General features: G+C 42.6%; 1 protein-coding gene across 1 annotated transcript in view; it reads left to right on the top strand.

Annotated features, from left to right (window-relative positions):
• LOC127221876 (myosin-IIIb-like) overlaps positions 1 to 19,550 on the top strand; it is an 81,434-nt gene extending 61,884 nt beyond the window's left edge. Inside the window, exons 4-6 of the mRNA XM_051183841.1 lie at positions 18,136 to 18,242; positions 18,617 to 18,663; positions 19,365 to 19,550. Coding sequence (XP_051039798.1) covers positions 18,136 to 18,242; positions 18,617 to 18,663; positions 19,365 to 19,503 — 293 coding nt within the window. The 3' untranslated portion in view covers positions 19,504 to 19,550. The remainder of the gene's footprint in view (positions 1 to 18,135; positions 18,243 to 18,616; positions 18,664 to 19,364) is intronic.
• The last annotated feature ends 734 nt before the right edge of the window (positions 19,551 to 20,284 follow it).

Genomic DNA, 20,284 nt, shown 5'->3' with positions numbered 1-20,284 from the left:
ACACACACACACACACACACACACACACAGAGTACAAGCCAGGGATTCCTTTCAGGAACCTGCAAGCATTGGCTTACTAGAGGTTTAAAAGGACATGATGACATACATAATACACCTTGTAGGTGAGGCCATCTAAGAGGCTGACAAACTAAGTCTCTGGTGCACCCTGCACTGTGTACAGATGTGGAATGACTTGGTTGAAGATTGGCAAGAAGGGCATTTGCTATGTAAGTTACTCCTTTATACAGACTCATTTAAATATAAGAAGCAAATTGACTCAGGCCAGAAAACAATTTGAAGGAGATTCATCAATATCTTTAAGCCACTCTTCCTCTGTGGTTCCATACGGCTTACTTGGCATCTGGCACTGTCAATGCCGGCAGAGTGGCCATTGCCAACTCTGAGCCCAAATCACGAAGAAGCACTCAGGATGCCTAAGGACAGGAACTGTCCTTGAAGGGTCTATATCCCACGACTCCTAATGGACTCCAGTTCACTTGGGTTCTGTGCCCACTCTTCAGATAACCACTAAACGCAGAAAAGGGGCCCTGCTGGGCTGGGCCTGGGCTACATGCCCAGCTTCATTTCAGAGAAGGAATTACCCACATCTATCTAAATGCTTGGGTTGTGTCCCTACTCCAACATAAGAACCTAGATGTTAGACCCGCCACAATGACCAATATCTATTTACATTTCCAGTCTACTTGTCATGCTTAATTACCGAACACAACAAATTTTCAGAAAAGATCAAAACATGATCTCTGATTATATAAAACCTCCGAGGCTCTATAGACAAAAGTGGTGCAGTAGAATATCAGACAATGTCTTACCAAGGCCTAGACCAGACAAAACCCTGCTATCGCTAGCAGATATGATAGAGCAGAGGTGGGGTGAGGCGAGCTCGGTTATAGAGTGCTAGCCTAGCATGCATGAAAGCCTGAGTTCCATCCCCAGTACCTGCTACCCTAGCACTCTGGAAGTAGAAGCAGGTAAATCTCAAATTTAAGGTCATCCTTGGTTACACAGAGAGTTCAAGGCCAGCCTGTGATATGTGAGACTTTGTCTCTGAGGGGGAAAAATAAAGATGGAAAAGTTGAACACTGCTAACTGTGGTAGTGCTCTCAAATGACTCAGAACAACTGCCAGCCAGTTGTTCTACTTCGTGAATGTATTCATGACAAATGGCTTATGACTTGCAATTATTAAAACATACCCAGGAAAAAATAGACAGTACATGGGGCTTCTTATCGGTTGAGATCTTTTGAATGCTAACTTTGCTGAATGGTTCCATAACACTACACCCTGGGGAACTGTGGATAAAAGTCTGGATCACACATATGAGATGCTCCTCTAGTTAATGGGTAACATATATTGGAAAAGTAACCTGTATATATCTTGGTATATGGAAATGCGCTCCTCAAAGCAGTGAGGAGTCTAAAGTCTCTGAGCCAAGTAACTCACAACTCCTGGAGGTGAGGGAGTGGCAGATATAAGGGATCAATGGGACTAGCCCATGGGGCCATTCCCATCCACACCAACCCGAGGATAGACTAGAGGGAGACATTTTCTTTGCAATCTAGTCAAAAAGTAATCCCACTCTCTGCAGTGTTGGAAGACACAGTTCTGTCCTACCAGGGTGTTCACTGTATAGATGATTTTAAAAGGTAATCCAGGACAAAGTCATCACAAATGTGTAGAATGGCAAAGAGAATAGCTCCCCAGTGAGGCACCCCATAGGCTTGTTTTACATACTCAACCAGGCACTAATAGCACAGTTTATGGGGAGGGGGCACAATCAGCATGCTTGATACTCTCACTTTAGTCCCCAGCTCTATAGGAAGTAATTACTGCGTACCAAGATAAGTGTAACTATATGTACATGTTTTTAAAATGAACTAAACGTCCAAGCTACTCAAAAAAAGTATACAGAAAAAGCTATATTTTTCTCTCGAGCCTTACTCCAAGTTCCTGCGAACAGTTTCATATAGTATGAGATGCAAGTAACACACATATATGGTCATACATTTATATGAATTATGCTAATCACCCCTTCAAGTAGTGTGTGTGTGTGTGTGTGTGTGTGAGAGAGAGAGAGAGAGAGAGAGAGAGAGAGAGAGAGAGAGAGAGATTTTATTTACCCAAGAATCTCAAAATTTGCTGAAAGTTTCAAAAAGGCAGTCTTAGTAGAAAATGTTTTCCCACCCCAAAGCAAACACAACTCTGGGTCTTTTTCCTTATGTTAGCTGTTTTGGTACAGAATAAAAATTAGAATAAAAATTAGGATGAAGACTAACATTAAAACCACACTAGAATGAACTGTTATGACAAAGTCCTCTCATGGGTTCAACTATAATATCAACAATTCTCACAATGAGATCAGGAGTTTTTCTAAATTAACATCCTATTACATCTTAAAGACCACATTACAGGGCTTCCCTGTGTTTCTGTGATCCAACCATTTGTGATCAAAAGGAAATTGTATTTTAAAGTACTTTCCCTTCTTACATACTTATGGATAATGGGGTAAGATGGGAGATCCAAGATAAATAAATAAAACAATTTAACCTACAATATGAAGCAAGCCAGTGATCGGCTACAGAAAAAATGCAGCACCTATGGCTGCCACCTCCTTGTGTGGATCGCCTACCACCCAGGGCTTAGTTTAAAATTTAGACTAAGATAGAGTATACATTTTAAATTATCACAATGAAAACATCCTAAGTAAAGCTGTTGTTATCTTTTTAGCCCCAATTATATTGTAACATGTGATACATAGTTAAATGTGCTATTTTATACAAGTCACACCCAATGTGTCAGACCTTACAGTGCCAGTTGCCTCATTATTCTCTCTCTCTCTCCCTCCCTCCCTCCCTCCCTCCCTCCCTCCCTCCCTCCCTCCCTCCCTCCCTCTCTCTCTCTCTCTCTCTCTCTCTCTCTCTCTCTCTCTCCCCCCCTCCCTCCCTCCCTCCTACCCCCTGAATTGAGTTTCCTGTCTACTAACTTGATCCTGGGCTGGTCCCAAATCAGGCTCCAATAATGATGAGGGGAGGAGTTGACTGAGGAATGTATCAGGCCAGGCCGCCTCCCAAAAACAGAACACTCTAAAAATAATATAACTTTCAATGAAGGAGTTGTGTTGAAGAAAATGTAACTGTTAGCGTTTGCATCTTTGGGGTGTGTGTGTGTGTGTGTGTGTGTGTGTGTGTGTGTGTGTGTGTTCAGCTTTCACAGCTTCTGTCCTCCCAGATGGTGCCTGAGCCAAGCTTGTCACAGACCCTTAGCCTCCTGCTGCCTTTTAATGCTGGTACTTGCTTGCCAATGACCCCTGGCTGGACTGGCTGCTCAACCCATTTAACCCGTCTCTGCTGGGTCCCTGTCTCATGCAGGAGGAGAGGCTGGTGAGAGCTAGAAATGAGAAAGTGCCAAGCAGCACAGGGCCTCCCACCCTTTCAGAGCTGGTGGCCCATTTCCCAGTGTCATCACTGATGGCCAAGATCAGAGAGTTGCTGATAATACGATTTTCTCTGTATTGCCAAATAAATGCTACCTATTTTCTGATTGCTAATATTTTATTTGACTATGAACAGACCATCAAGTCCCTGAATGTTTCCCACAGGGGTTAAGGGCCAAGGACCATTGAATGTAATCACTAGAAAAAGGTGCACTTGGCAATTTAAGATTAAATCACACTAGGATTTTTAGTCTTAGTGTTGGTGACCAAGACAGCTCATGTTTGTCAGCACACAGAGTCACAGCAAAGACACTTAAAGAAGACAATGATTAATTTCTCTGTCAAGACCTATGTCACTTGTAAGACACATGAATACCAGTTTTCAGAGAAGTTGATAACACCATTGAGAATTTCCCTCTGGTAAGCTTGGCCTGGCATTTGTGACATGTTTAAGAAAGTTGATGATTCATTTGGCAAGCATCTCAGAGTCCAGAGGCAAAGAGGGGCGGGGAGTCAGCCTTTTGGAATTCTTTCTATGTTGGATTTCTGTTAGCCTCATATCAAATTGTAAGAAAACAAGGTAAAGAAACTTTTAGTGGTCCAACGTCATCCTCAATAAATGGAATCTGATTTTTGTTTTACAGAGATTATTTTGTTTTTCATTGTTATTACACATGCCACACAGCACTTGTGGAGGCGAAAGAACAACTTGCAGGTTTCAATTCTCGTCTTCCACCACTGGGTTCCAGACATTGAACTTAGGCTCTCTAGGCTACATGGAAAATGCCTTTTCCCTTTGAATCCCTTTGTCAGTCCAAACTCAAACTATCTGTTTGTTTGTTTGTTTGTTTATTGAAATAGGGTTTTGTTAAGAGTATGTTTTTCCCTGCCGGTCTGGTCCCACTGCCACACCAACCCCAATTAATATACAGAGACGCTGATTTTGATATAAAGCTGTTATCCTGTTACTACTTTCTTATCAGCTAGCTATGTCATAAATATTAACCCATTTCTATTAATCTAAGTATTTCCATGTGGTCTCATCTTACCGGAGAGAGAGCCAGGCATACTACCATGTAAGTTCTCCATCTTGAATCTCCTCCCTACTATCCCTACTACTTCCCACATCCTCCTTGTCTCCTAGTCCCGCCTATCTTGCTTTTCTCTTGGCCAACAGTGCTTTATTCATTAACCAAAAAGAGAAATATATTTACAGAATGACATCTCCCATCAAATGTTAATGAGGGGTACTGTTCTGTAGTTCTCTTTCTTAGTTGTGTCTTTGTACAGCTTGGGTACCAAGGTTACTGTAGCCTTGTAAAAATAGTTTGGCAACTATTCTGCTTCTATTATGTGGAAAACTTTGAGAAAGTGTTGGTGTTCGTTGTTCTTTGAATTTGTGGTAGAATTCTGCACTGAAATCATCTGGCCCTGGACTTCTTTTGGTTGGGTGACTTTTGATAACTGCTTCTATTTCATTAGGGTTACAGGTCTATTTAGATTGTTTATTTATTCTTGATTTAATTTTGGTAAGTGATATCTATCCAGAAAATTGTCATTTCCTTTAAATTTTCAAATTTTGTGATGTACAGGTTTTCAAAGTAAGATTCTCTGGATTTCCACAGTGTTCATTGTTATGTCCCCTTCTCATTTCTGATTTTGTAAATTTGCATGTTCTTTCTCTCTGTCACTTGGTTAGTTTGGATAAAGGTCTGTCTATCTTGTTGATTTCCTTGAAGAACCAACCCTTTGTTACATTGATTCTTTGTATTGTTTTCCTAGTTTCTACCTTATTGATTTCAGTCCTTAAATTGATTATCTCCTGGCTTCTACTCCTCTGGGGTGAGTTTGCTTCTTTTTGTTCTAGAGCTTTCAGTTGTGCTGTTAATTCTCTAGTATGACTATTCCTATTTCTTCATGTGAGCAGTTAATGCTATGAACGTTCCTCTTAGTACTGCGTTCAAAGTGTTCCATAAATTAGGGTATGTTGTGCCTTCATTCTCATTGAATTCTAGGAAGTCTTTAATTTCTTTCTTTATGTCTTTCTTGACCCAGAAATGGTGCAGTTGTACATTGTTCAATTTCTATAAGTTTGTAGGATTTCTGCAATCTGTGTTGTTCTTGAATTCCAACTTTAAAGCATGGTGGTTTGATAAGATACAGGTGTTGAGTTTTTCATCACTAAGCTATCATTGTCTTTTTTTTTCTTTTGAATTATTAATGCAAAAGGAAACCATGCCTGTGATTTTGGTCCATTGTTCACATTTGTCTCTACTTCTGATCAGTAACCCTCAAAGGACTTGCCAGTTATTTGTATACATAATCTCCCCAAGCTTCTTCCTTCATCCTAATGACAGCCCTCCCCATGTATAAAATAGTTTTGCATTTATAGACTTGTGTGGGTGTTTGACAATTGTGCCATGCTAACCTGAACATTAGTCATAGCTGGACAAAGGCTGAGCAGTGAGATTAGAATGGGATCTTTTAGTCCATTTGTAACCAAATGATCAGGCAAGGGGTTGGGAGGGGGGCACCTCCTTGTGCAGCCTTGCTCTGTGAACAGATGACCTGTGTTAAGATGATATTGTGGTGTATCTATGGGGGATCTTTTCCATCTGAAGCCTGAGTGTATTTTGACCAGTCTTCTTCAAAGTGCAACACACTAAAAATCAGCAATATTTGAGTCTGCTTCACAAATGAGTCCCCAGGAAGTTAAGTGGCTTTTACTCTGAGTTGGAAGGGACCTTGAAGAAGCTTCTGGGTGGTGGCTCTCCCTTTTCCTGGAGCCCTTCACACCAGCTTCAAGTCTATGTCAGATAAACTCCCCACTGCTCACACCCTGGGAAGGAGTATAGCTTCCGAGGAAAGCTCAAGGTGTCCAGGAGAGAAGGTATACCCTTTGACATACCGCTGTCCTTCTTAATTCTCTACACAATGTTTTCATCCTCTCCTTGTTGTGTTCCATTTTGCAGTGATAGGGATTGAATCTAGGGCCTCGGGGATGCTAGGCAAATGCTCTACCACTCATGTATACCCCTGACCCTTTTGTTAGCTGTTTGATTAAGTTTAAGCTACCCAGGCTGGGTTTGAACTCATTCTGTAGTCCAGATAAGCCTTCAACTGAAGATTCTCCTGTCTCAGCATACAGAGACTACAGGCCTGCATCCTAGCAAGGAAGAATTTTTCATTTTATTATGCTGTTTGTTTATTTTAAAGGGGGAGGGATTGATGTAGATTTAAGCATGGGAGAGAGAGGAAAGGAAGAAGGGGGAGGGAGGGAGGGGGAGAAGAGGAAAAGGAGAACTAGCAAAAGGATTATTACGTCTCCTACAGTGGGCACAAGCTTCTCAAGGGAGCCGTGGACCCCCAAATCCTTATAGAGAGAGAACAGGGCAGCAGGAGGGTGAGGAGTTTACTCAGAGCCCCATGGCAGCAAGGGCCAGAAGGACCTCTGTATGTACAGTTCTGCTGTCTAGGAGGGATACAGAGCTGTAGACAAGGGCCCCGGCACCTCCCACCCCAGGAAGCCCCAAAGATGCAGTTATGACTGACCCAGTCAAATCAGCACTGTGGTGGCTCCCATGCTTAAGCACTTAGAGTATTTCATTCACTCTTTTATCTGCTTTTATCCAGGACACTGACTCCCTGCTCTCAGGAAAGACACCTCCCAGACTCCTTCCTAGTACTGCCAGTTTTAGTGTTTCCATGTTAATAATTTAAAAAAACTGAGTTTCAGCCTGGTGATGGTGGCACCTCTGACCCATTTAAAAGCTGCAACCAGAAAGGTATGAATGACATAAGGCAGTCACTATTGCACAAGAACATCAGTGGTAAGGTGTAACTGATCCAGTTGCTTTCTAGAGACCTCCAACTGGTCCCTCCCTCTAGCAGCCTTTTCTTTTCTTTTTTTACTTCAAGGAGAGCTCCTGGGGTCAGAATGGCTTTGGGATTTTGTTATTTGTTACCTCAAACCTCTGAAAAGCACCATTGTAGGTGTAGAAACCAGAAATCCTGTTTCCAGGGCCAGCAAACTGCTCTCTCCATGAGAGATGATTTTGCCAGTGTCCTGAGAGATCAAGGAGCCCTTGTTTACGCTCTGGGCTCCAGCCATTTAATGTAGCTTCCTTTTCAGGAAAATGCCTGACAGTGGCCAGACCCCATGGGGACACTCCCCTTGTCCAGAATCCCTTTTACTCATTAAACCTTCTCTGCATTTACACCAGCCTTTCCCAGGCAGCTAGCTAATCTGCAAAACAGGACCTGCACTAAGAGCAAAGGGTCAAATCTCTGACTTTCCCAGCCCTGGCTACAAACTAAAACCACCTGGGGGAAGTCTTTCTCAAGCAGTCACAATGCTGGAACCCCTACCCTGACCAAGTGAATTAGGAGCGCCCAAGGTGGGGTGGAAGAGCGGTGTCCTTCCAAAGCCTTCTACGGTTCTGATGTGTAGCTAAGGTGTAGTTGCTACCACAGTTCCGTAAGAATCAGCTAACAGCTGCAAAGTGCATGCACCTATGAGCTCCGTGTTTGTCATGTGTCTTCCTTCCAGACCTGCTTTTGTAACAAACGTTTGGGCTGGAGAGATGGCTCAGCAATTCAGCACTGGCTGTTTTCCAAAGATCCTGAGTTCAATTTTCAGCTACAACATGGTGGCTCACAAGCCTTCTTAAAAAAAAAAAAAAAAAAAAAATTATATGGGGAGGCATGCATATGCCATGGCCTGTGCTCATGTGGGAGTCAGCTTTCTCTTCTGTACATGATGGGCCCAGGATACAGCTCAGGTCATGGAGCCCTGTGCCACTGAGTCATCTTCCCAGGCCTCTTAACATTCTAAGAAGCCCTGTGATAAATGGTCTGGTTGGTGTTTGGTGATATTGTTTTGTTTTTATTTACTATATGATGTACTTTCGTCTATGGAAAATAAACCTGGTTTTCCATGATAAATGAAATTTCTTTTTTTCTGAAGTGTTGGGGAGTAGTTAGAGACAGGATCTTGTGTAGCCCAGGATGACCTCAAATTCGCTGTGTAGCAGAAGATAGCCTTGAACTTCTGAGCCTCCCACCTCCACTCCCCAATTGTCAGGATTACATGCATGTTCCGCAAGCACTCTATTAACCCAGGCGTATGACCAGCCTGAAGCCTAGAGAAGTGTTTTTAATTCACTGCTGTAAAAAATATTTTAAAATAGTACAAGTGATCTTGACTATATTGAAATTTTAAGGGAACGAGTGACAGCTTGAGAAATACTCCCCTGAAACAGGGCAATGTTAAGAACAGGCATGCCTGTGCCATCCCTTTCACAGCAAGCAGTCTGTTTGACCCACTGTATGCCCAGGCAGGACTGTTGTCGATGGTTTTTACTCTTTTTCTCTTTGCTCTTTACAGGGCCCACCATCCAGCTCCCAAATAATCACACACAGAGATTTTTTTTTCCCTTTCTTATGAATGCCTAGCCTTAGCTTGGCTTGTTTATAGCCAGCTTTTCTTAAATTATTCCATCTACCTTTTGCCTCTGGGCTTTTGTCTTTCTGTATTTCTGTATACCTTTCTTTACTTCTTACTCCATGGCTTGCTGTGTAGCTGGGTGACTGGCCCTAGAGTCCTCCTCCTCATCCTTGATCTTTTCTTCCCAGATTCCTCCTATTTATTCTCTCTGCCTGTCGGACCCACCTATCCTTTCTATTGGCCATTCAGCTCTTTATTAGACCAATCAAGTGTTTTAGACAGGCAAAGTGACACAGCTTCACAGAGTTAAACAAATGCAACATAAAAGAATGCAACACATCATTGCATCATTAAATACATGTTCCGCAGCACAAATGTAACACATCCCAAACTAGTATTCTACCACAAAGGACCTATGAATCTTATTGCTGCCTTAAAATCCAGAGAAACCTTAACTAATGATGGAACTCACAAATGGTGAGCCAGGCAGTGGTGGTGCAGCCCTTTAAATCCAGAGTCTGAGTTCCAGGCCAGTCTGGTTTACAGAGTGAGTTCCAAGACAGAGAGCTTCACAAAGAAACTTTGCCTTGGAAAACAAAAGCAAGAAAACAAACAAAACAAACCACAAGTTGTATAGATGAGAGTGGTTGTGTTTTGTGATCCCAGCATTAATTATAGAAAAGCAACAAAAATCATTTCTATATTCCAATAGGAAATTCTATTTATTAACCATGGTTCATCTATAAAGAGAAAATCATGCAGCCACTAGAAATAATAAAGTTTAGACTACCACTGGACAGTGAATAAGAAACCTGTCCTAGCAATTGCTATTAATGAAAGAAGGAGATCAAAGAGTCAAACCATTGGGTTTATCACTTCTAGCTTTTTGATCATACTGCTTATTTAATGTAATTCTTAGAGAGATACATGATTTCCAAAATAGGCTACTGATATGGAAAAATAGTCATGATTCTATTGTTAAAGCAGAAGGGAAAGCTATAATATAAATAAGATGAATAACTAAAATGTTTTTAGTTAATGCAGGTTCCCCAAAACATTGACTAGTCTTTTTTAAAAAGGTTTGTTATTGTTATTTTTATGTGTATAAGTATTTTATATACATGTATGTCTGTGTTCTATGTGCATGCAGCACCCACACAGGCCAGGGGCAGGTGATGGAGGCCCTGGAATCAGAGTTACAAATAATTATGAGCTGTCATGTGGCTACTGAGAACTGAACCCAGGTCCTCTGGAAGAGCAGCCAGTTCTCTTAGCCACTGAGCTGTCTCTCTAATCCCTAAATAAACTTTTTTTAAAAATAGCAAGAAACTTGCCTTGAAAGGCTGATTTTATCTCCATTCTTGATAGATTCCAAATTCCTAAAGGATCCCATGATAGAGAATATTATTTTCTTCCTAGAACCCTCAACAATAAGCTGATTGATAGAACCAGAGAACAGATCATGTAGAAGGAAGGAATACTTAATTCAATGTGTGTGTGTGTGTGTGTGTGTGTGTGTGTGTGTGTGTGTAAGCATGCATGAGTAGACACTTGCACATTCCAGCCCCTGAGCTATGAGATAGTTTTCAGGGAAATTTTTTGCTACTCTCTAACTAGTTTAATATTCCACATAGACAATTTACAACTCTAGCATCTTCCACAGGCACTAATTTAATTCAGGGATGTTTTCTTTGTAGCAATTTTGTGATTTTGAAGGAAATTATTTATGACATAACATGGCAACTGGGAAAATTTGTATTTTTCCTTTCATCTTAGAAAGCAAGATCTGAATTACATGTATAGCCCAGGAGAAAAAAATCTCTCTCTCTCTCTCTCTCTCTCTCTCTCTCTCTCTCTCTCTCTCTCTCTCCCCCTCTCTCTCTCTCTCTCTCTCTGTGTGTGTGTGTGTGTGTGTGTGTGTGTGTGTGTGTCTGTGTGTGGGGGGGTGCTGTTACAGAAGTTCGCTAAGCTTCTTAGTCTTTTTTGAATTTAGACTTGGTCAGGTGAAAACCTTTGAGAAAGTCCCACTTTCTCAAAAAATAAAACTCTCACACATATACTCACACTCACACACACACTACCACACACTCACTCACACACACTACCACACACTCACTCACACACACATATACACATCACACACTACCACACACTCACTCACACACACATATACACATCACACACTACCACACACTTACACGCCCCATAGCAGAAACCATGATCTAAACCTTGAGAGTGTTTGTTTGTTATTGTTGTTGTTTGAGTCAGGGTCTCACTATGTAGCCCCAGATGTGTTACGAGCAGTTTTCCCACCAGCCTGGTCCCAGAGCTGCATCAACCCCAAATAACACACAGAGATGCTGTGTTAGATATAAAGCTGTTGGCCTGTTACTAGCATTTCTTATTGGCTAGCTCTGTCTTAACTATTAACCCATTTCTATTAATCTAAGTATTTCAATGTGGTCTTTTCTTACTGGAGAGAGGGTCCAGACCTTCTCAAGCCTCTACATCTTGAATCTCCTACTATATTTCCCAGAATCCTCCTTGTCCTCTAGTCCTACCTATCTTGCCTTCCTATCTGCCAACAATGCTTTATTCATTAAACAATAAAAGAAACATATATTTACAGAATGACATCTCCCATCATGGCTGTCCTGGAATTCATTCTGTAGACCAGGCTGGCCATGAACTCACAGAGATCTGTCTATCTTTGCCTTCCAGGTGCTAAGATTAAAGGCTTGCTCTACCATGCCTGGCATGATCTCAGGACTTTAAGAATCCTGTCTCTGATCTGACAATAGACCAGATATGCTGGGGAGCTTAAATTGTCAAGCTTGTACAGCCTAGAAACACCTATGAATAGAGTCTCCATGAAGAATTGTCTATCTCAGGTTCTCCTGTGGGCACAGTTGTGAGAGAGTGACTGTCTTGCATACATAAAGGTAGAAAAGCCACCCTGATGGTGGGCTGCACTACTTTGTGGCTTATACCCTGGATTGGTTAAGAGTGTGGAGGGCGGGCTGAGCACACCCTGCATGCATTCACCTCTGCTCTTGACTGTCAGTGTGACTACCTTCTTCAGTCCCTCCCTTGACCCCCTGCTATGATAGAATGTAACTTGGAATCATGACCTAAAATAACTCCTTCTCCCCAAAGTTGCCTTTCGTCAGGCTTATTTTATCACAGCAACGGAAATCAAACTAGGATATCAGGGGACGGGACCTATGCTCACCCAACCTTGAATCCCTCCAATAGAAAAAGCAAGGGGTCAAGCCCAAAGAGTTATCTTACAGGTGACTTCATGACTTCAGCTTGAAAATCTGAACTGCCAAGGTAGATTTCTCCCTTCCTTCTCTCTATGAAGACTCTGAGCATCCCAGCAACAGCTCACCCCTCAGGCTACATCAGGAATTTCCTACCCCTTGGGAAAACTGTTTCAAAGATAGCCCTAGTGAAGACCTGAATACTGTTACCACCTTCCCACTGAGTGGTTATTACGGGATGGGAAAGGCTCTATGGCCAGGAACCATCTTCCTCAGCCCTGGCAGCACATTAAAGACAGCTAAAAAGGGACTTTGTTTTCATTCTGATGGCCAAGCCTTGACTCTGGCATTGGTGTTTTTAAAACTGAACAGCTGGTATAGTTTGAAGGCACTAGTCTCAGTGAAACTAGGAACCCTGAGTTTGCCATTACAAAACTTTTGCTAGCTGTGTGCTCTCTCGGTTTCTTTATGCCACTCTTCTATTCTTAGGTTCATTTGTCTTTTCCCAAGTAAGATGAAGTAAGGAAAAAGATTAAGATAGTTTTAGTTAAGACCAGACTTATTACACAAAAGTGAGATGGTAGGAGAAGCATGGAGCCAGAAAACATGGGTCATATCTTTGGACGATACTTCTAGAAGGATTGACAAGAGGTCCATATAGAATGATCAACCTCACTGGAGAGAGATTGTCCAGCTAACAGCTGAGTTATGTCACCTCCAAAAGCCCCAGAACATCAGTCAAGGAGTGATGTACCCCCCTTTCTGCAGGAGTTGGCAGGGTTTGTACATGAATTGTATAACTCTGGTGCTATCTAAACACCCCAGGGGTAGATCTCGTAATCCCATATGGGCTTTGCCATCTAGAACAGCGAATGCTCTGCTTGCTTCAAGAGGATGTTTTCCTTGGCAAGTGATGTTGGGAATGCCTCATCCATAAAATGGCAATAAGATCAGCACTGTCTGCTCAGAAGCCTGCCTTGCCTGCTCTAGGGCTCAGGGGAGGGAGCAGGACCAGTGAGTCTACAGGCATCCTCTCTTTTGTTCCAGGACTTCTCTGCCTATCTCTCAGAGACCAAGAACCCATCTTCTTCCCCAGGCTGGGGAATATTGGATGCATATCCCCATGCTGCTCTCCCTCGGGGTTGATCTTCTCTGTCCACAACCCTAAAGGAACTTTGTAGAGCAGGGGCATCAGTTGTGGTGATAGGAAGGAGATGTGCAGTTATAGAAAACACTGTTGGAGGGAGCTCTTGTGGATGACATCAGTCTAAGTCAGAAAGTCAAATGGAGGAGGAGGTCATTTCCTTCCTATTCTCTGGGATCCTAAAGAGAACTGCAGAGACTCACATTGTGCATGAACAAAAGTTTCCAGATTTAATAAATAAAGGCAAAGTAAACCAGGCACTGGACTGATGGCTCAGCAGGTTAAGAGTGCTTGTTTCTCTTCCAGAGCAACTCCTCCTATGTGTTTTGACCTTTGGAGTTTTAGTAGAAGAGCAGTAGGAACTGTTCAGGCTGAAGCTCTTTGCCAGGGTAGTCAGATATCTTTCAGAGTCTCTTCTTCTTTTTCTTTTCCTTTTTGCTTTTCTTTTTCTTTGTTTTGTTTATTGTTAGTTTGTTTTTCAAGACAGGGGTTCTCTGTGAAACAGTCCTGGAACTCACTCTGTAGATGAGACCAGCCTGGAATTCCTATAGGTCCACCTGCCTCTGCCTCCCAAGTGCTGGGATTAACACGCCTATGCCACTATCACCTGGCCAGTGTCTTGGTCTCCATCCATATCCAAGGGGCTTCATTCCAAGACACCAGATTCCAAAAGCTGTGGCTGCTTCAGTCACTGATGTACAGTGGCATCGAACCTGCATATACCCCACGGTCCCTCCCCGCCCCCCTCCCTGAAATCCTACTATGTGTTGTAAGTCATGTCTAGATGATCTGCACTCTATAAGGCCATGTCACTGCTGTGGTCATCATTCTGGTACCTTATATTCAGGGAATAGTGACAGGAAAAAAAATCAAGTCTTCACAGTTCAGACAATTTTTTGAAAATTTAAAAAGTGTTTTGGGGAATCTGGGTGTGTAGCACAGTAATAGAACATGGGATATAGCATGTGCTTAGTGTGTGGGTGTGTACTGCACATAGAGACCACAGGACAGCCTTGGGTGATGTTTTCTCAGGGGCTGTCCACCTGTCCACTTCTCCCATTTCTTTCATTCATTCATTCCCTGGAGTCCATTGATTACACTTTGCTGGAAAAACCCCAGGATCCCCCTTGCTGTCCCACTGCATCTAGTAAAGTACCCTACATATAGGGAAAATATCATAAGATCTGGTTTTGTGTTATATTTTTATTAGTTATATTAACCTTAAATTCTTTTTTGTTTTAAACTTTATTACAAAAGCACTGCAAGTAAAAACAATCACATACTGAAATTAATCAGACCCTAAGACTGCACTACTCAATGGATTTCTATATAATCAGGAAGGAAGCCATGAAGTTTCAGAATGGGCTTTATCCTTTCACTGTCAAATATATTTGTATGTACTTATCCTCTATAAAAAAAAAAAAAAAAGTGAAAACAATCCATGACGGAGTAGAACTAGTTAAGCAACTAGTTTTATATTCTCTTTCATAACCCATGTTCATTACCTGCATTCAATCCTTCCCACTGTCTAGCTTTTCCTGTTCTCTTTCCTACATGTTATAGTGTACCCACATAGACGTGTGTCAAGTTGACATATAACTGACCAGCACTGGCACCTACCACAAAATCTGACAACTTCAGACTGCTCCCAGAACCAAACGGTGAAAAAAAGAACCATTGTTCTCTGGTCTCCATATCCATGTCCAATCACAAGCATATGCATGCATATCACCAAACAAATAAATAAATGTAAAAGAAATAATGAACCTAAATAGATGTTTATCAAAAGAATCCACTGAAAAGAGCTGGAGAGATGGCTCCATGGTTAAGAGCATTTGTTCTTCCAGAGGACCTGAGTTCAGTTTCCAGCACCCACATGGCAGCTTACAACCACCTGTAACTCCAGTTCCATGGAATCTAATACCATCTTCCAGCCTCAGTGAAAACACAGCACACATATGATGATCAGACATGAGACAAAACACCCACATTCATAAATAAAATACTAATCAAATGGGGGGGGTTAGACATGGTTTTTCTGTGTAATAGCTCTGGCTGCCCTGGAACTCCATTTGTAGACCAGGCTGGCCTCAAACATACTAAGATCTGCCTGCTTCTGCCTCCCAAGTGCTAGGATTAAAGGTATGCACCACTACCACCTGGCAATAATTAAAAATTCTAAATTAAAAAACACTACATAATGTAGCAATTCTTCTTCAGAGTATATATCCGAAGGAAATGAAGTCAGTGTGTCCCAAGAGGTAATCTGTCCTCCTACATTCATTAAAACACTATTCACAACTACCAAGACATGAAAATAACCCAAGTCCATCAGCTGATGACTAAAGAGAATGTGACTCATATACACAACAGAGTACTACTCAGCTCTAACAAGAGTGAACCTATGTAGTTTAGTACAACATGAATAGAACTAGGTGTGACTGTGTGAAGTAAAATAAGACAAGAACCACACTTGTCATTTGTCTGTGGGATAAGCAGGAGTTTATCTCAAAGATGTGGAATACTGACTGCCAACGGCCGCAAGACAGAAGGAAGAAGGGAGGAGAGTTGATCAGTAGATACAGGTGAAACAGGAGTACAAAAGTCTAGTGTGCTGACACACAGTAGGCAGGCTATATGCTGCAGCAATCTACTGTGCATTCCAGAGTCAGAAGAAGGAGTTTGAATGTTTTCTCTTGATGGGAGATGTCATTCTATAAATATGTTTCTCTTACTGGTTAATGAATAAAGCCCTGTTGGCCAATAGAAAAGCAAGATAGGTGGGACTAGGAGACAAGGAGGATTGTGGGAGATGTAGTAGAAAGGAGTCAAGGTGTAGGATGTAAGAGAAGAGATCTGAACCCTTTCTCCTGTAAGAAAAGACCACATGGAAACACTTCGATTGATAGAAATGGGTTAATATTTAAGACAGAGCTAGCCAATAAGAAATGCAAGTAACAGGCCAATAGCTTTATAACTAATAGAGTCTCTATATGTTATTTGGGGACTGACATGGCTGTGGGACCAGGCCCACAGTACACGGAACATTCTCTCATTAAAAAAAAAAAAAAAGTTAAATATTGAGAAGGTAGATATGCTTGACCTAATTTAAGTATTACCTGGCATATGCATAGGACCACCATATGACAACCCAAGAATGTATATATTTTAATGTTTTTATGTATTAGTTGTTCTTGGATTTTAGAACACAGCATACAAAATGTAAAATAATTTTTTCTCTAATAATTTCCACCCATAGTGGAAATCTCTATTGAGGTTAAAATATGATTTTAGACACAAACCTCCAATTCTTTTTTAAGATTAATTTATTTTTATTTTGTGTGTAAGGGTGTTTTACCTAACACATCTGTGCACCATATGCATAAGTTGCCATTGGAGGCCAGAAGAGGGCATCAGATCATCTGAAATTATAGTCACAGAGATTATGTGTTCCCATATGGGTGCTGGGAATTGAACCTGGGTCTTCTGCAAGAGCAGCCAATGCTCTTAATCACTGAGTCCTCTCTCTACCACCCCAACTCTTTTTTGTAAATAATTAGCTTATCATAAACACTTTGCCCATGGAATAGCTTCTTTGCTGTCCTGTAATATTCAAAGATAATGTCCTTTGGCAGGGATGTGTGTATGTGTGTGTGTTGACAAGAAGTTAGAATTACTGAATCTTTTTAAGATTTAAAAAATTTAAGTATGTGTATGTAGGGGGTGTGTGTGTGTGTGTGTGTATGGGTGTAAGGATTTAAAGTCAAGGCATCCAATTGCGCTGGAGCTGGAGTTACAGGTGGTTGGGAGCCCTCTGACATAGGTGCTGGGAACTGAACTCAATTCCTCTGAAGAGGAGCACACACTGGTATATTGCTTGCATGTGTGTCTGTGTGAGGGTGTCAGATCCCCTGGAACTGGAGTCACAGATAGTTATGGGCTGCCATGTAGGTGTTGAGAACTGAGTCCATGTCCTCTGGGAGAGCAGTCAGTGCTCTCAACCCCTGAGCCATCTCTCCAGCCCCAGTACCACTCTTAATCACTGAGCCATCTCTCCAGCCTAAACTGCTGAACCTTGACTCAGCTATCCAACCAAAAGGACAGCAGATTCTGCAGGAATCATTTGTTTAGAAGGGAAATTAATTGTGGCTTCATTTGCCATGTGTTTTCTTAACCCTGAGTGCACTCTAGGTCCAGGGTTTGAAATTAAGCTGGACTGGGAGACTCTGGCCCATGAAATCAAGCAGTTGTCCCTCTCCTTCCTTATGTCACCTCCAGAGACTGCCTGGATCAGTGGCGTGGTTCAAAGCGCTTCACTAAATACTAGCTCAAGCCATGCCCCCCCAAAATGTATTCCACTGAACGATTTGCTCTCCCCGGGAGTATGTGTGCTCCAGATGTCTTTGAACTCTCACTAGAGGATGTGGTGAGAGCGATGCCAGATTGCTTTGTTGTCCCTAATGGACTTACCCTGCTCCAGGTACTTTCCTAGGCAGAGGCTGACCACCAACCAGCTGGTACCTCAGCAGTATGGACAAACCAATTTGCTTTCTGCCACTCTGGCTTGATGATTCAAGTTGGCAATATGCAGCTAAGTTACAGATGCAAGCACCCTGCTTACAATTAATGATAGTGTGTGTGTGTGTGTGTGTGAGAGAGAGAGAAGAGAGAGAGAGAGAGAGAGAGAGAGAGAGAGAGAGAGAGAGAGAGAGATGAAATTCCTCCTAGAAGTAGCAAAGCTTCATTAAAACTGGACAGGGCTTCTACCAAATACATTAACATGAAGAGCGATCTCCCAGCAAGGCTTGCAGTGAAGTTTCCTTGTCTGCAGGTTCAGAAGATGGGCTCTCCCAGAAGCAGCGAGCACCTCGTAGACGGTGTCAGCAGCCCAAAATGTTGAGTAGCCCCGAGGACACCATGTACTATAACCAGTTAAACGTGAGTTCAAAGTGGCCGTAAAGCCGTTTTACCGGCTTTGTTTCCAGTTAATAATTCTGTTATTAATACCTGTTCCAGCCCCTCCAGCCCCTCCCCCACTCTCTTCTGCTCTCCTCGTGAACATGTGCTTAGGCTCTTTATCTGTTGCTTTCATGTCAGGATGTCTGCCTTCACGGTGAATAATTGATGTGGTTTATCAAAGACGAGCAAGATGCATGCTTCATCAGGCTCACTTGAGCCCTTTGATCAAAAAAATTATGCTGTGACTTCTGATATTATCAGCATCTGCTTGCATTCAACACAAAATCACTTTGAATTAAAAATTAACGACTTGGTGCTTTGCTTTGACTGTGTGTTCTTGGCCCTATCCACAGGGAACTCTAGAATATCAAGGGAGCCAGAGGAAGCCAAGAAAACTTGGGTAAATATCTGTCTTCTTAGTTTCCAGCAACTGTAAACAGAAGGGGGTCCTTTGTGATATCACAGAAGAGGGCAAACTTTCCAGGGAGTCTTCTAAAACTGCTCCGTCCGGATATTGCCACCATTGATATCACTCGCGATTCTTTTTCAGGACAGCGAGTACACAAAACTTGAATCCATTCTGTCCAGAAAGGTTGAAATTGTCCCCTAAGACAACTGTTATTTCTCTTTAACATTCCAAGGCATGGGGCTCATAATAAGACTGGCTGTGAGTTGTACAAAACTCTCCTTCCACAGGCAAGAGCACTTTCCCAAGTGTAGACAGGCACTCCCCGCCATGTTTAATACTTCCTTGGGCTTACCGCTTGCAAGGAATGAGGAGGAGGGGCCTGATCCTTTGGTTTGTCAGCATCACAATGGGGACCAGAAGGGGAGGTGATGATAGCTGGCACTGTTCTGAACTGAGGGAGGTCAGGAGCAGAACTGTTTCTAGAGGACACAAATGGAGACAGACCAGGTGACCATGTGAAAATCAAGTTACAATGTGACCAGGACTTTTAGGTACTATTTACCAAGGCCCAGAAAGGTGAAAAGTTTCATGATCAACTACACCTCCTCCTTCCCCCTACAACTTTATGTTCGACACAGGTGATCATGGTGTCTGTTTGATATTTTCTGTTGAAAATCCTTTCTCTCTTACAGACAAATCAAAGTGCTGGATGGGGAAGACCAGTATTACAAATGCCTCTCCCCTGGGGCCTGTGCCCCTGAAGAAAACGACTCAGCCCAGCCTTTCTTTTTTTCCTCGTCATCCAGAGGAGACTCCGTTTCTCAACACTGAGTTCTGCTTCCCAGCCCCAAATGTGTCCCAGGTAGAAGCAATCATGGTAACTGAACACCTAGCAGGAAGTCACTGTCATTGGGTCAGCTTCTTTGGACACAGTCTATGCATCAACCTTGCTGAACAACCAAGATCTCTGAAGTTTCTGCCTCCTGCTCCCCTTCACCTGCACTGCAGCCAGAATGGTGGAAACTCCTGTTCTCTTCATCCCCTAAGAACACCCCTGCCTTGGCAATGCAGTCCTTCAGGCTCTCAACAGCTAGAGAAGGGAAGACAGCCCCACCACAGAATCTGATAATTTGTCTATCCTTCCTCCTGAGTGGAAACCAGCAATCTCTTTCCTGCTCTTCCCGACACCACCACCCCCCTGCCCACCTGCCCACTTTGCTGGGCTTTCTGTATCTACTTCCCCCGGATCAGGGCTTCATGGCTGTGCTGAGGGCACTGTTTCCAGGAAGAGAGGTCCAAGATTTCTGTTTAGATGCAATTGTCAAATCTTTCAGATCCTTTCTCTGGAGCAAAGGAATGCCTCTGTTGCATGTTGTTATGTTGAGATGGTCTCTGCCTGTTTCTTCCAGCTTGCCAAGGGAAGCCCATCACTCCAGCCATGAAAAGCAGAATGTGGAGTGAGAATGTGGGCCTGTGCAAGTGTAGGCCACCTGATTTTGTAGCTGCATCCCCTGGTCAACTGTCTCCATGGGTTGTGACAGATGGCAGAGGAGAGATCTCATCTTGCCCATCTCTGTGTTCCTCAGACCTAGCTCAGGGCCTAGGAGAGTGG

The sequence above is a fragment of the Phodopus roborovskii genome, unplaced genomic scaffold (genome assembly GCF_943737965.1).
Source record: "Phodopus roborovskii unplaced genomic scaffold, PHOROB, whole genome shotgun sequence".
Taxonomy (NCBI): Eukaryota; Metazoa; Chordata; class Mammalia; order Rodentia; family Cricetidae; genus Phodopus; species Phodopus roborovskii.
The sequence above is the reverse complement of the archived record's forward strand: the minus strand, read 5'-3'. Positions and strand labels throughout refer to the sequence as shown.